Below are 14,967 nucleotides of genomic sequence, written 5' to 3'. Positions count from 1 at the left end.
CTTCTAATTTGTTTTTCAACTGTTTTAACTTGGATTTCCTTATGTATTTTTAATATAAAGTACGTAAGACCCTCAGTCGAGGGTCCTTGACTATACATTATACAAAGTTTCTCAATTTTGGTTTACATGCTGTTCATTACCTGTACGGATGTTTAAGGCAACCATAACTATCGCGGTATCTGCCGTAGAGGGTGCCGTACGAGACGCCGAGAATCTCGGCGGCAGTCTTCATCTCTAGTTCTTTGCTTTTAATGGCGTCCATGACGCGTCGCGTAAATGGTTCCTCCCAGAATTCTTGTCGGCGCCCCGTCGTTAGGTAATCGTTCATCTTTATTACGTCTCGAAATTGTTCGGGAATCGAAGGATTTGTGGCGTTGGAGTTTGATGGAGTTGTAGCTGCTGCAACAGTCGATATTTAGTTAACATATTGATATGCATAGAATTGCATGGATTCATAAAGAAATTGAAATCATCGGGAAAACAATATTCAATCTTTTTTATATCAATTATATAGATATATCATGACAAAAGATATTTAGAAGGGGCAAAACAGAACAAAACTAACAGAATATGGATTCATTCGTACTTATGTCTTCAAAAGTCTTTTGTAAATGATATTCTTTGGTATATTATATTATTTTTATTATTTTATACTAATTATAAATACAATAAGTTATTCTTGAATAATTAAGATGATAATAAAATGAGCATGTTAATATTTCAAATTAAACGTTTCTTCTTGTTTTTTTTGTTTCTTTTTCTTTAAATCCCAAATGACTTCTTCATGCTTTTTAAGAAGGGTAAAAAATTATAAAAAAGTATCTTTATCTGTTTTTATATTCGTTATGAAAATTTCTCAAGTAGAACAAGCAATTATTTTAATACTAACACTCGTTCGACACTTGTAGACTCATCATTTTAGATTTTGTTGAAACAATTCTTAGACACAACTTTCCGAAAGTGGAGAAAGACCTAAATATATTTGCGAGTTATTATGCATAGATCGTACCTTTCTTTTCTTCAGACACACTGTCATCCTTGGACATGTAGGACAACTGGAAAAAGTAGGAAAGTCAAACTCGTTAAATGAAATATTCGCGCGGGTATAGTCTAATCCGAGATAAGAGAAAGTAGAACGACACCTCTCTTAAGAGATATTTGATTTAATTACGTGTATGCACATACATCTGCGATCGAAGAGAAACAAGGAGAGTCACATTTAATGTTAATTGGCCTTACCACCGGCAGTGGCGTTTCGTTACTCTCGTTCATCATCATCTCGTCGTCCCAACTCTCATGGTCGCCGCCCTCGCTCATCATTTCCTCCTGAGAAAAGGTTCGACGTGACACAAATTAGAGTCGTGCGTGGGTATTCCCGCGTTATATACCCGCTATTCTAACAAAATTTTCACATTTCTACGTTTACGGCCTGCCCATAAAGTGTTCACTTCGCACGTGTAAGACTCCGTACCGTTACAGTGCAGACCTGGAGAATCTTTTTCTCTCTCCTTCCTGTTACCTGTCTTAATCGTCGTATATTCAATGCGAAATATTAAGTGCTTTTATGTTTTCGAGATACAAATATTTCAAAATTCTGAAATCCGAAAATGTTGAATCGCGATATAATTGTTAGGTTCTTAGGATTTTTCATTTAGAGAATTAAAGTGTAATAGAAGGCACAATGTAAAAGAGCATGTCTGTATGTTTTAAACATCCAAATATTTTTTTGATACCTTGATTCTGTGGTTTGACATTTTATTGACAGCGCTTTTTGTTCAAAACAACAATTTGTTAATTTCAGAGATATGCACATCCGAAAAGAACTTATAATAAAAATATATAATTATAATATTTACACAATTACGTTTGGTACGAATTATTTTTTTATAATATCGGTCATCACTTTGATCTTTTGTAAATAAATTTGTAAGAGTCTGCTGTAACCAATTCAACGGCACCAAGCTTTACACGGATCGTTAGTGATAAAAGAGATATGTACATTTCCGGTGATGCAAGTGATCTTGGGCGTGAAGACATCGTGTGCCGAGGGTGGATCGTCGAGAGGCGGACGGCCTCTACGTCTCTGTTGTTTGGGGGGTGGTGGCTCCTCGGGATCGCCTTCTCGCAGGACAGTCTCGACACCGGGGGTCGCAGCCCCAGGACTGTGGCCGGTATTATTCAGGTCGTTTTGCGTGGAATCGCTGCGCCAACTCACCTCGGCGAGCCCCTTGATGTGTAAATCCTCGGCGGTTTTCAGTAACGACGACAGCCTTGTCTGCAAGGCGAAATGGACGAATGCAATCATTCCTTTCTAACGTCTTATCACCCTATTTTTACAATCGATAATAATTCCCGTAATTTTTATCGGACTCAATTCTCGCAATTACCACTAATTTGTATATTACACATTACACCTACGGTTGCAATTATCTCGTAACGTAATCGTTATTAAAATATTATTTTCATATAATTTTGTAACGTGTCGACGAACAGAAAGGAGGAATACGAATGAGATTAAAGGTAAAAGTTCACGCATCCAGAAAAAATGTAGATATATACATGAATATGACTCGTGTAGCTGTGAAACTCGTTAAATCCGCCGTAAACTTCTCTGAGAAAAACTGGAAAAACTGATTGCTTGTTTAAAAATAAGCAGAGTGAAGTGATTTAAGTTATATAAGACATGTCATCGTGTAACTATAAAAGCTTAAACATTAAAAAATTTTCGGATATAACAGCGAACAGCATTTTTCACTTGGAATCTGATTTTCGCTGTAATTGTACTAATCCGCGCATAGCTGTATACGTATATCAAATTTGTGTGTGTGTGTGTGTGTGTGTGTGTGTGTGTGTGTGTGTGTGTGAAGTTCTATCGAAATATTTTATGAAATGGGATACTTCACTCAGAAATGAATTGGAAACTTATATTAAATTTATTTATTACGAAAACATATTTTTTACATCCGAGTCAATCAAAATTAAAAATTATTAGTTATTCAGTAATTACGAAGACTCTTAATATACGATGTTTTTTAAAGCTTGAAATACTGCGAAAGGGGAAAATATAAAAATGAAAGACAAGCCCATTACTTTCGGGTCGCTGACACGGACCGCTTATTTATTTTCATCAGCATTATTTTCCCTCGCGAATATCCTTCGGATCTCTCCCCTGGAAAAAAAATATCCCTACGTTGTGCTTTCACGTACGGGAGTGGAGAAACTCACGGAGGAGGCAAGCCGGACGAAAAAAATAAAGATCGTGAGCACGTACCGAAGGAGGGAGGAAAGGAGGGAAGACAGGAGGGAGGAAGGAAGGGAGGGAGGGAGGGAGAGAAGGAGGGAGGAACATATCGCGATTGCGATACAACGGGCTCCAATTATTATTTGCTAATTTTCACCAGCGGCGGCGACGACGATGGTGTACGTTCGCCACGACCGCGCGCGACCGAATGCGAAATAATATGGGAACTTTCTACAAACGCGGCCGCGTGCGGCTTTCTATCGGCCACGGCCGGAATTGGAAAAATGCCTATGTGGGTCAGCGTAGACGCCGCCATTGCCGTCGCGGAATAATGTATTTCAGAAATATCGCCGCTTTCGTTTCTTGCTTGCACGGGGAGGAGGAAGAGGGGGGCGCGTAAGAAAAGGGATCGTGGGAAAAAAGGACGACGACGTGCCCCGCGTGACGCAAAACCCGATCTAAAACCGTTCCGTAGAACCTCCCCTCCTTCCCCCCCCCTCCCTCCCCTTTCTCTCCCCCACGTCTCGATCTCGCAAAGGAGAGCTTAAATCGGCGTCGATCTCCAATCCGGGATCGGGGCCCCGGCGATTTTCACTCGGCGATTTTTCGCGAGCCCGATCTCGGGGGTGGGGAAGGGGGAGGAGGGAGGGAGGCCGCGCGACACAAAACGTGCCGGAGAAAGCTCCCGCGCGGCCGCGACTGCCTCATCACGACTAGAAATCAGGAAGAATTCGCTCTCCTCCGGAAGAAGTTAAGTGCCATTGAAGATTTTCGCGCAAAGGCCGCCAGCCACGCGGGAGGTGAAGAGATGCCCAGTATCAAAGCTGTCGGATGCTGAGCATTGGTGGAAAATTTTGAAAGTTGTCCAGGATTGATTTTTGCGAGCATCTCAAGAACATATGCACTTTTACACTAATTATACGGCGCGATGTGCGCGGCTCGTACATCAAGCCTATTCGTAATACCATGAAAGCGAATGCAAATGAAAATGTAATTTATTAACTGTGTAACGAGACATGAAATCGAACTGGCATTAAAGAAATTCCAAGAACGTGTTAAGAAAAAGACTCAAGACTCGCAGAAAAGCCTATAAAAATATTGCGAAAATCGGATGTATCGCGTAGAGACATCTCGAGAGGATACACAGACCTTAAATGTACTCGTGGAAAGCTTCAATATCGAGGATGCTGCTGAATTGTTGTCAAATTATTATCGTAATTCAATGCAAAACCGACGAGCAAAATGCTCGAGATATCTCGGAAAAATCTCAGGGGAGCATATTTTTCTTAAATGTATTTCGGGTAATCTCGGAAAAATTGAAAATGTAATAATATCGCGAACAAGATGCTTGTACAGTTTCGCTCCGCAGTCTCATTAATAAAACCAGATGCGGGGAACAGTGCAATAGTATAAACATAAATGGGCTTTCGAGGATTATCCGTAGCTTTATTATTATATTCTCCGAGCGCGGGCTCTCTTTAAATCCACGACTAAAAAGTCTCAAGGATTACGTGAAAACAATTAGCGAAATGTACGATACAAATTGTGCCGACTCTTGTCGCTTTGCAAATATATGTAAATATGCGGAATAATATACCATTACTTTAATGACTTTATTCGCCCACAATTGATTTTTCCTCGGCGGGAATAACACGTTTCTAGCAATTTTTCAATTTTCACCATTAAATATTTTAACAGGCTCCGAAAAAATTCCGTTAAAAGTAGAGAGTCTATCTCAAATTAATTAAAAATAGAATTTTATATTAAATATCTCTATGCAGTTAGATCCGCCTCGAAATTTTCACATGGGAAAAATTGACTTTGAATTCGTCAAAGTGTCCGGGCACAATTGCGTCCTTATCGAGTCTCCCAACTCACGCTGTCATTGCGTACCCTTACATTTTTTTGTTTTCATACTAGGAATCTAGACAGATCGATATTTCCGGCATGTTATATACGGCGGTCTTGTCATAACACGTCTCGGCACATTCGAACTTACGCGATCGTCGACGGTGCGAGAGACGTTAGTTTTTTTTTGCAAGATAATAGGCACCGTAAAGTTCTCTCGTTAACCATGGCTGTCACAGAGCACAGACGGCTGTTATCTACGCGAAATTGTTGTTATTGGAAAAGTGCTGAGGAAGGCGGGGATTTATTGTCTGAAGAATGGCGGGGTTTTACTGCTTAACTTTATTTCACAGCGACGTAATAAAACGCCTGCCGCAAATAGCAATATTAATGAGCACGGAGTGAAAATATATTTAAGATATGGCTTAGAGAAAGAGAGAGAGAGAGAGAGAGAGAGAGAGAGAGAGAGAGAGAGAGAGAGAGAGAGAGATTATCACGGTCACCAATATATAATTCGCCTTGTATAAATAAGAGTCACGTTTCACGTTAGTTCTTCGGTTCCATCTTAAGAATCTTATTGTAATTTTTCACATTTCTGTATTCTTTATTGCTTCCTAATAGAATTGAAAAGGAAAAATTCGCTTATTTCTACTTACAATCTAATTTTTTTTTAATCTAATTAATTTAATTAGATTATTCTACATGTTTCCATCCTACTATCTGACCAGACCTCCATTTCCCCATGCACTTTTCTATTTCGCCTCTCACACTCTCTCATTCTCTCTCTCTCTCTCTCTCTCTCTCTCTCTCTCTCTCTCATTTTTTTTCATGATTCTATTAGGTATAATAATCTAAAAATTAATATATAAATTAATATTTAATTTCGTTTAAAATCTTCGCTGGAATAAATTTTTCAGAATTGATAAAAATATGAAAATAATTGACAGAGGATTACAAAACACTCACGTGATCGATGTTGATCTCTCCCTTGTACATGAACTCGACCAACACTTTGATGTCCGAGAATTTGACGTCACGCATGATGACGATGGGATCCTTCTCCTCGTACTGCGATAGGATCGTGTCGAAGTATGTACTACATGCTGACAGTACAACCTGCGAACATGCGTGTCGGCGCAATTGTTAATCATTTATGCGGCGATTTTATCTGCGAACAGAGTGAACCGTCGTGTAAATAACGTTTTGGTTTAAATTTTACATGCGTTATGGGTAACCGCGCGAGACGTTACGTGTCCGATATGTCGATAACGTGCGGTTAATTGTCGCAAAGACAAGAATCCGAGGCCTAACAGAGACAAAAGTCTTGTGTGAACCGTCGAAAAAAGACACGCCTCTGCACATTGTGCCTTCTTTCTTTCTAGTCTAGTGCTTCGTGAAACCGCGCGGTACCGTCTCATTCGCGCGGGCAATTAATGAAAAATGCAGCCGCCCTCCAATCTGCGAACGTAAATTATTACGCCATTTGTTTACCGGGGCCAAACTCCGCGATTTCGCCGTAGTTGCGTTATCCAAATTTAATCATAGCAGCCGAGGGTTGATTGCACTGCGCGTTGGACAATACGAAACTGAACGACATTTCGTAGTACTTTGAGTTACTATGCTCTCTCTCTCTCTCTCTCTCTCTCTCTCTCTCTCTCTCTCTCTCTCTCTCTCTCTCTCTCTCTCTCTCTCCCCCCCTGCGTTGCGTCGAATTTCACCGGTGCGAAGGTAACTTCGTTACCGCGGCGCGCATAAATGTTGCAGTATCGTTTATTAATCAGGAAATACGTTGTATAAGCTTCAGTTTCAATGTTCTCTGATTAATTTGCATTAATTGACACTGGACGCCACGCCGGAATTGGAATCACGGGCGATTTGTCGAATTTATAATTAGCACAGAGAGAAACATGTAACACTATCTGTTTTTTTCCTTTTTTTTTTCTGCAGCTCGCTGTAAACGTCACTTTGGTTTCACGTTACGTAACACGATCCAATATATTCGCTTTGGCAAGTAAGGACACGCGCACCAACGACGACGACGACGACGACGACGACGACGACGACGACGACAACGACGACGACGACGACGACGACGACGACGACGACGGCGGCGGCGGCGGCGGTGGTGGTGGTGACAGCGGCGGCGACGCGTCGATCATTATTAATTATCGACGAAATGGAATTGTCCGGGAAGTCGTATTGACGCGCGTAACGAGCGTACTAACGTATAATGTATGGATCGAGCGCGCGTCATCCGATAAAATATGAATTCCTGTCTGCACATTCAGGGGATTTTTGCAAGAGCCCGCGCGTCCCCGGGCTCCTCTCGACGTAAATATCTGGCATGAAAGTCAATGAGGCCCCCTCATACCCCTTTAAGAGTTCTTCGTTCGCGACGTGGCATATCGTTTATAACCCTTCCGAGAGGCTCGCCCCCCGCCCGTCGCCCCCAATGAAAATTTATACAAAGTAGATGTACGTCTTTGATCGATGGATTTGTAATACCTCGATTTCAGAGAGGCGGGTATCGCGACGTTAATTTCCCCGAGTATATCTAGTTCCATAATTTTTTTTCAGCCTGCAAGTTTATCTCCCGGCGGAAAACGGAACGTTCTGCCAAGAGACACATTGTCGTTGAGATTTTTTTCCATTTCTCTCGATCGACTTTTTGCGCCACGACGAACGCTCCGGGCGATCTTATTCAACCGTGTGTTGTTTTCGCGCAGCAGCCTTCGATTAATTGCACCTCTTTTGTATGCTAATTGGTCGATGTTGCCACACGTATTGCCGTGTAACACGGAACGGGAATAAGTAAATTGGTATGAGACCCTGCGCGCGAACGAATGTCATGGGAATTTCCGGACCAATTCCGCACGAGTTTCTTCCGACGTTTCCGTTAATAGCGCATCGTCGTCGGAGAGAAAGAGAGAGAGAGAGAGAGAGAGAGAGAGAGAGAGAGAAATATAACGAATAAAAAATTTTTTTAAGTCGAAGCAATATTCCCGCGTTCACGTCGTTTTGGAAAGAAAAAAACCGCGTACGTCTAATCGTTATCACAGCGTGAGTGTTCCCTATAAGTTTTATTCTTAGCGCACAGGGAAGAAATTTCCTCTTTCTCATATTTTTCAATTTTGCAGTACACTCCACTCTTTTCTTTTCCAGGGTCTGATAATGATCTCAGAATGAAAATAGACGTATTAGAGATTCCATTTGATCTTCTTGCGCCGTGAACGGCGGTTTCTCTCTGTTATACCAACGTCTTCGTCTCGGCTCGTATTATCGCACATGCATTTTTTCCCATCTCATTCATATATTCCCTCCCTGTTATTTTCTCCCGCGTACTCGTCCCGCGTACGTGTCCTCCCCGTTAATCCGCATCGTAGCCCTTAGGTTCACGCTAATTTTTCGTTCCTTCTGTCATGAGGGCGAGAAGGGGACCGACGGAGGGACCGCGAACGACTAGTGTCTGACTCGGCCCCGCCCAGTCAATAGCTTGAATATTTAATGTTAGAAGTTCCGTATTGATTTTCGCGATTTTTACGTCTCCGCAAATAAGGCCGTAAAGACCGTCTCGCGGGTGAACGGGGGACGGCGGCTGGCGGTGACGGGGAGAGCAGGGTGGGCAGGGGAGGGGAAGAGAGAGAGAGAGAGAGAGAGATGCATAGACGCGTTACTTTTCAGTGCCAGCTATATAACGCTTTTTATTATGCCGGGGCGCTTTTATGGGGAAATACTGCGATGAAAAAAGAGGAAGACGTCGAGACGAGCGAGGGAGGAAGGAAGGGGCAGAAGAAGAAAGAAATTGCACTGCCGGGGTTTCATATCGAGTCATTACGATCCTCGGGCACTTTCACCCCTCCCCCTTCTCCTCGTCACTGGCTTCCTCCCTCTCGTCCACCCATCCCAACCCTCCCGCCGTTCGCGACGTCTTCTGACATTAAACTTTTTATCGCGCATAACGGCGCTTCGTCTTTCGTCAGTAAAAAAGAAAAAAAAATGAGAAATATAAATGGAAGAAACTGGCGGAGAGAACAACCCTGCCTGCGCGCGGAAAAGGGGTGCTTCGTCAAATTTGTCGATCCCCCTCGTCAGTCTCTCCCCCTGGCCGCCCTCTGCTCCGCCGCTTCTGTCTTTCTTTTTTTTTTTTTTACAGCAAACGCGGAAGCATGACAGGCGCGCGATCGATCCCAAGACGCTTTACGGCGAAACGCGGCAGCGAAACGCGGAATACCGACGGAAATTTACATTCGTAATGGCGCGCAATAAATATTTATTCGACCGGACATTATTTCAGTTATTTATATGAATCGATATAAAAGCGTATCGCGAGAGGACGAACGGGGGGAGGACGGGGTCGTAATGACGAGTATTGCCCACGGCGCAAATGTCGATATGAGGTAAATCGGTATTTGCAAAAAATCACGCTGATACTCTGAAATTTTAATCTTTACGATTTTTACAATTAAGCGACTTTCGCGTAAAAACAACATTTTTACCATTTTGCATCGGAAATCTTGAAACAAAAAAATAGTATTTATAAAACTATTCCGTTGTCAAGGGAAAGAGAATATTTTTATGCCATTTACGTTTTACTCTTTAAATTATATTATCTATCTCAGGAATATAGTAACTAATCCTTTATTAATTTACATACAACAAAAAATTGATATGTAGGTATAAAGATGGGATTACTTATCGTATCGCGGATTTTTCGGAATTTCCATCTTTCGCGGATTATGCTGATCTTCACGAATCGGCAAATGCGAGTTTAGAAAACCCAGAAAGTTCTCGAAAGCGCTCGCTCGAGATAAGCGAAACGCGATGTGTTATCGTAGCGGGAAATTCCGCACGCCAAGCGAAGAATGAAGGCATTGATATCAAAATCGGTAAATATCGATAAATATCTGTATTTCAAGAAAAATAACGATTAAGAAATAAAACACTATGGTGGAAACAGCTCACTTTGTAAAATCTTTTATTACAAGATATATGTTACATATGAGAAAAAAGTGATGTTACACATTAGAAAAAAGTTGCAACATTTAGAAATAATAGAGCTACATAAACGCGATTTTAAAACAAATTATTATGTAAATTTTTTTTACGTGAAAACACGTCAAAAAAAAAAAAAAATGACTGAAACAATATCAAAATGGTGGAAAAGATTTACCTTACATAATTTCCTTCTTAATTCCTTTACAAGTCAAGATTTATATGATAACGCCACATTATTGATCGTAATTACTTGTCGGTACTCACAGTATCGACATCAGCATTCCGTGTTAAAAGCCGTGCTTTCGATCGTCCAGAAAAGCCATAACTCATAATGTCTATAACGATCCCAGGGACATTTCACTCGCGCGGCGAAGTTCGTTATAAAAACGAGATTACTCGCCCCCGCCTGCAGTTACGTAATTCGATCGATAGTTTAGGCGTTTCCCGTTTCTGGCGGACGAACGACAGTGCGAGTGGAAGGAAGAAAAAGAAGAGAGAGAAAGAGAGGGGGGAGGAGGGAGAAAAGAGGCAGAGAGCGAGATGGCAAAGAATAGAGAGAGGAAAGAAAATGATGGAAGAAAAAGGGATACCCTTTTTGCGTCTGACTCGCGGGTGGGATTGAGACAAGAAACTTAACGAACCTGCTTTTTTTTTTTAAGGCGCCGATCCTTCCTAGAGCTCGTCTCGGCGCTTTGTAGAAATCGTTTTCGCAACCGATTGTCTAACCGCGATGAATGTGTCACTCTATACACACAGGGTGTTCTCTTACTGTTTTCTTCGAATGCCTGGATTGCACACCGATTCTTTCTTTGCGAAAAGGAAGATCAAATGGTGGAGTTTAAAGTGCGATCGAACGATGACTCATGTAATCACTATTTTAATTATTACATCATGACGCTTCGAGAAGCATCGCGTCGTATATAATAATTAAAATAATAATGATGTTTTGCAGCTACGAATTAATTTATCGCGAAAATTATCGTGAAAATTACGTATCAGAAATACAATTCAACTGTCTCGTCATCGATGACGGAAATGACGGAAATGACTCGAAGACAATCCGGGATTCGTATATACTAAATGATGGGTGGCGTGTTTAACAACGAGAGACCCACATCGGGAATTCAGATGAAGGAACAGAGAGAAAGATCTCGCGTTCGTGTGCTCTCTCGTAAATCGGCCCAGGATAGAAAAACGGTCTTATATAATTCTATAAATAATGTATACGCGCGATTTCCATTTCAGAGGCCGGCCGGTATCTTTCTCACGAAAAGTTCATCGTCCTACGCGTCACTAGCGAGACGAAAGACACGAAACTAAAATTAACGAAAATCGCGGCAGGTGGACTCATGCGACTTATCGACGCATTTTGCGTTCCAGATAAGGAGTGATGTTTCTCGAGAGATCGCATATTTGTGAACCGAGAAAAATTCAACGAAGACAAGACGCTGACAAAAGGCTGGTAAAGTGAAAAAAATGATCGATGATGAAATGTTCGACGACTGCGCAACTCGAAAAGAGACATAAATAAGGGAAAGAGGTTAGATTTTAATCGAATGAGAATTCCAGATTTTTTTTGTACGCGCGCGCGCGTCCGTAATTTCAGTTTTTACATTCATTTTTCCTTGTAATCCCGCGGGAGAAGATGGAAAGGCGGATTTCCGCGATGCGTACCTTTTGCATGCACAAAATTGCAGATCGATACGCCGGTAACTCGTTTTAAGGAATTTCGGCGCGCGAAATCGCGTTTGCGTAAACCTGTTAGACGGCATCCCGAACTTCGATTTTCCGAAATACATTACATAATGACGTTTACCGCGATATATTTTTATCCCGGGAATTTCGAGACGGGAGGAACAAATTCTCGGGCGTCGAGGGCTGAATTTCGACGTGCGATCCTGACAAATACATACAACCGTCGCAGCAGCTTATCCTTGACTGCTCCTATTTGAAAGTTCGCGTTTACCTGGCTGTTCACAGCTGTTGATGTGTGGTTGGGACTTAAGCTTTTTTAAACGAGGGATACAATCCGAAGGCCACGGAAGGTGATGATAAATAGGGATCAATATTTTTGAATTTTTATTGTTATTTTTAAAGAAGAAATAAACAACAAAGAAAGAAGAAGAGAAGGAAAGAGAGATAAATAAAGACAAGAAAGAACGGGAAGTGCGGAACAAAAAAGACTAACATAACATTCTTTGTACGCGCGCGTGAATGGTATGGTGTACACTTAAGCACGTTATATTTATTTGTATTATCGCGTGTCTTCTGAAAAATTTATGTCAATTTTATTTTCGTAATTTTAGGATTAACTTTCGTACATTCTTATCGAAAATTTCGTTATTAATTTTTGATCGTCGATTTACCTCTCCGTCGTATAATTGAAACGTTATCATTGTAACAGTCACAAAAAATGCATAATTTTTAATGATAACACGTTCGGGATAAACATACGCAGATAAAGCATAATAAAGATAAAAAGAGACGACAAAAAAGATAAAAGAAATAACATATATAAAATACAATAAGAGTAAGAATAAAAAATATCATATCAAAGAAGGAATAAACTTATCTGAGATCAAGTGTCAGTTCTAAATCTTATAGCCCGCCTTTATTAAGAGCTTTATAAGAGCTTATCGGGGTTATCGTTGCAAATTTATTGGCAATTAAGAACGTTGCATGCGTTTACATCAAGTTGTCAGCGGTTATCAGCGTGACAATCTCCGATCGCGTTCTTAGTCGCTTTAATCTCGCGGACGGGATAAATCTCTTTCGCGTCTCTTGCGTATTCGCTCGCGATGGCGCAAGAAAGTTTCTTATCTGCCGCGCGTAAGTCACGCGCGGATTTTCTATATAATAATGCACGCGGATCTCTCGCTGTTTTGCCGCGCGTCGGGATGCCCGACGGGTTTAACGAGCAAGAAAACCGAGTCTTGCGCCGGGTGTGCGTCTTAAAGCGAACGAACCCCAAAGTATATGCGTAAATACTTGGATACGTCGAGCATCCGGTATGCCTCTACGCGCATTTCCCGCACGCAGAAAAGTGCTTCCCGACATTTTCCGAAATTCTGTCCGCCGAAGTTCGTCTCTCTCTCTCTCTCTCTCTCTCTCTCTCTCTCTCTCTCTCTCTCTCTCTCTCTCTCTCTCTCTTTCTCTCTGCACAGAAACGTCCGAGAAGAGTCTTGAAATATCACATGGCGAGCGTATAAATATAGTCGCAGACCACCCAAAATCATCGATTTTAATTTTAACGGCAAATTAGCCGACGATTTTGTCTCATTTTTTTTTTCCTCTGGAGGAAGTTCTCGAGGCGGTTCATTATTTCTGGCAATTTATATATTCCCGGTAATTGAAGCTGCGACATTAAAGTTGCAAAATCCTGTATATGTGTACGAGAGAACCGGATTATAAAATTATGTAACCGCAAGAAATTTTTACAATCCTTCATTCTCTTTACATCTTGCATGTGCTTTAAAATAATCTACTTCCTCCGGCGCGCTATTTCATCTTTCATCTCCTTTTAATTCCTACATTTATAAGTCTGTATTCTATTTTTTTTATCGCGCGAGGAAAACAAATCTCGTATTCTCTAATTCCGTGCAGAATTAAGTTAGAAGTGCAATTTCAGTTTATATTTTATTGTGTACCGCTACCAGATAAAATTGTGCAGAAACATTCCTTAAACTTTAAAATCCAGCCAATTTAATTAAATCTGCACGTACTGGAGATATTTCCGATTTCACGGAAGATTCCGTCGAATGCAAAATCTATTTTTTTACATCACCCGTGCATGCAGTTTGCCTTAGTTCATTCGAAATTTCGTTCTCCCTCCCTCCCTCTCTCTCTCTCTCTCTCTCTCTCTTTTTTTTCTTCCGTTCGATACAACGCTCTTTCGGTTTATGATTTTCGTCGTGCTTTTAAATCGCAGTAATGTCCCATCCCCCGCGATTCTTCCGCGTCGGTGGCATCGCGGCGGAACGAAAACTTCGTGAACTACCGGACGCACACGTGTCGCGTAATGTAAATGAACGCTGATGCGAGCGGGGCTGTGCGCAAGTGGAATGCGGTGTATGCGAAACAGCCGCGGCGGGATCTAATGTGTAAAATGTTAAGCCCCGATAAATATTAGTGCGCACACGAGATACGAGTGGAACAAATTAATCTCTCCCATGCACTGTCAGCGCACGGCCGCGTGCCGGGGCGAGTGCTCGCGCTTTCTACGTGGGCACCGGTCGAACAATGTGATTCACGTGGCAGCCCTTAAAGGGTAGGGGATGGAGAGTGGGGGGGGCGGAGGGAGGGAGGGAGAGACACTTCATCAGCGGGTGGAGTAAAATAGTCGAATAGACGAGACGAGGGAGATAAAGAGCTGGAATGAATGTGAGCGAATGTGAGCGGGGGAGTGAGTCAGCGAGCGAGAACGGTGAGTGTATGTACGTGTGTACGTGTGTACGTGTGTACGTGTGTGCCTATGTATGTGATGGGAAAGGGGGGAGGGAGATGGAGAGGGAAAAGTACTCATGCCCGTACGAAAATATCGATTATACTTTTTTACGAGTTCACTCGCTCCGACGAGTGTTAATTTCGCGAAACGATCTCTCCTTCGCCACGCGTCGCTCGTAAAATCCTATTAGCGCACGTGCGAGAGCTTCTCGGCACCGCTCGTTCGATTTCGGACGAAAATGTTGAACAGGTAACGCCGCGGGATCTCATCTTCTCCTCGACATACCTATTTCGGAGGATACTCTATCCCCTCATTACACATATAAAAAGGATTCTTGCAAATTGCCCCAAGAAGATATGTAAAAAAAGTTCCCCTTTCGACTCGCCTCGAACGGACTACTTTACTTTGATAATTAAAGTTTATTTTACCAAAAAAAAAA

The 14,967-nt window shown here is 41.9% G+C and overlaps 1 protein-coding gene across 7 annotated transcripts in view; it reads right to left on the bottom strand.

The window, feature by feature from the left end:
• Positions 1-14,967, bottom strand: part of LOC105430014 (uncharacterized) — a 108,835-nt gene that overhangs the window by 7,395 nt on the left and 86,473 nt on the right. For 5 of the 7 annotated variants that reach the window (XM_089085201.1, XM_089085202.1, XM_089085200.1 and 2 more), the window contains 5 exons: positions 6,056-6,205; positions 2,000-2,275; positions 1,240-1,326; positions 1,010-1,055; positions 141-399 (listed from right to left, as the gene is read on the bottom strand). In XM_089085201.1, coding sequence (XP_088941327.1) covers positions 141-399; positions 1,010-1,055; positions 1,240-1,326; positions 2,000-2,275; positions 6,056-6,205 — 818 coding nt within the window. Of the gene's footprint in view, positions 1-140; positions 400-1,009; positions 1,056-1,239; positions 1,327-1,999; positions 2,276-6,055; positions 6,206-6,580; positions 6,729-14,967 lie in introns of those variants that run through there. The other 2 variants (XM_089085205.1, XM_089085204.1) reach the window with 2 other exon arrangements.

The sequence above is a fragment of the Pogonomyrmex barbatus genome, unplaced genomic scaffold (assembly GCF_055798465.1).
Source record: "Pogonomyrmex barbatus isolate J1 unplaced genomic scaffold, ASM5579846v1 scaffold1, whole genome shotgun sequence".
NCBI lineage: Eukaryota > Metazoa > Arthropoda > Insecta > Hymenoptera > Formicidae > Pogonomyrmex > Pogonomyrmex barbatus.
This window is presented reverse-complemented; position numbering and strand designations above follow the sequence as displayed.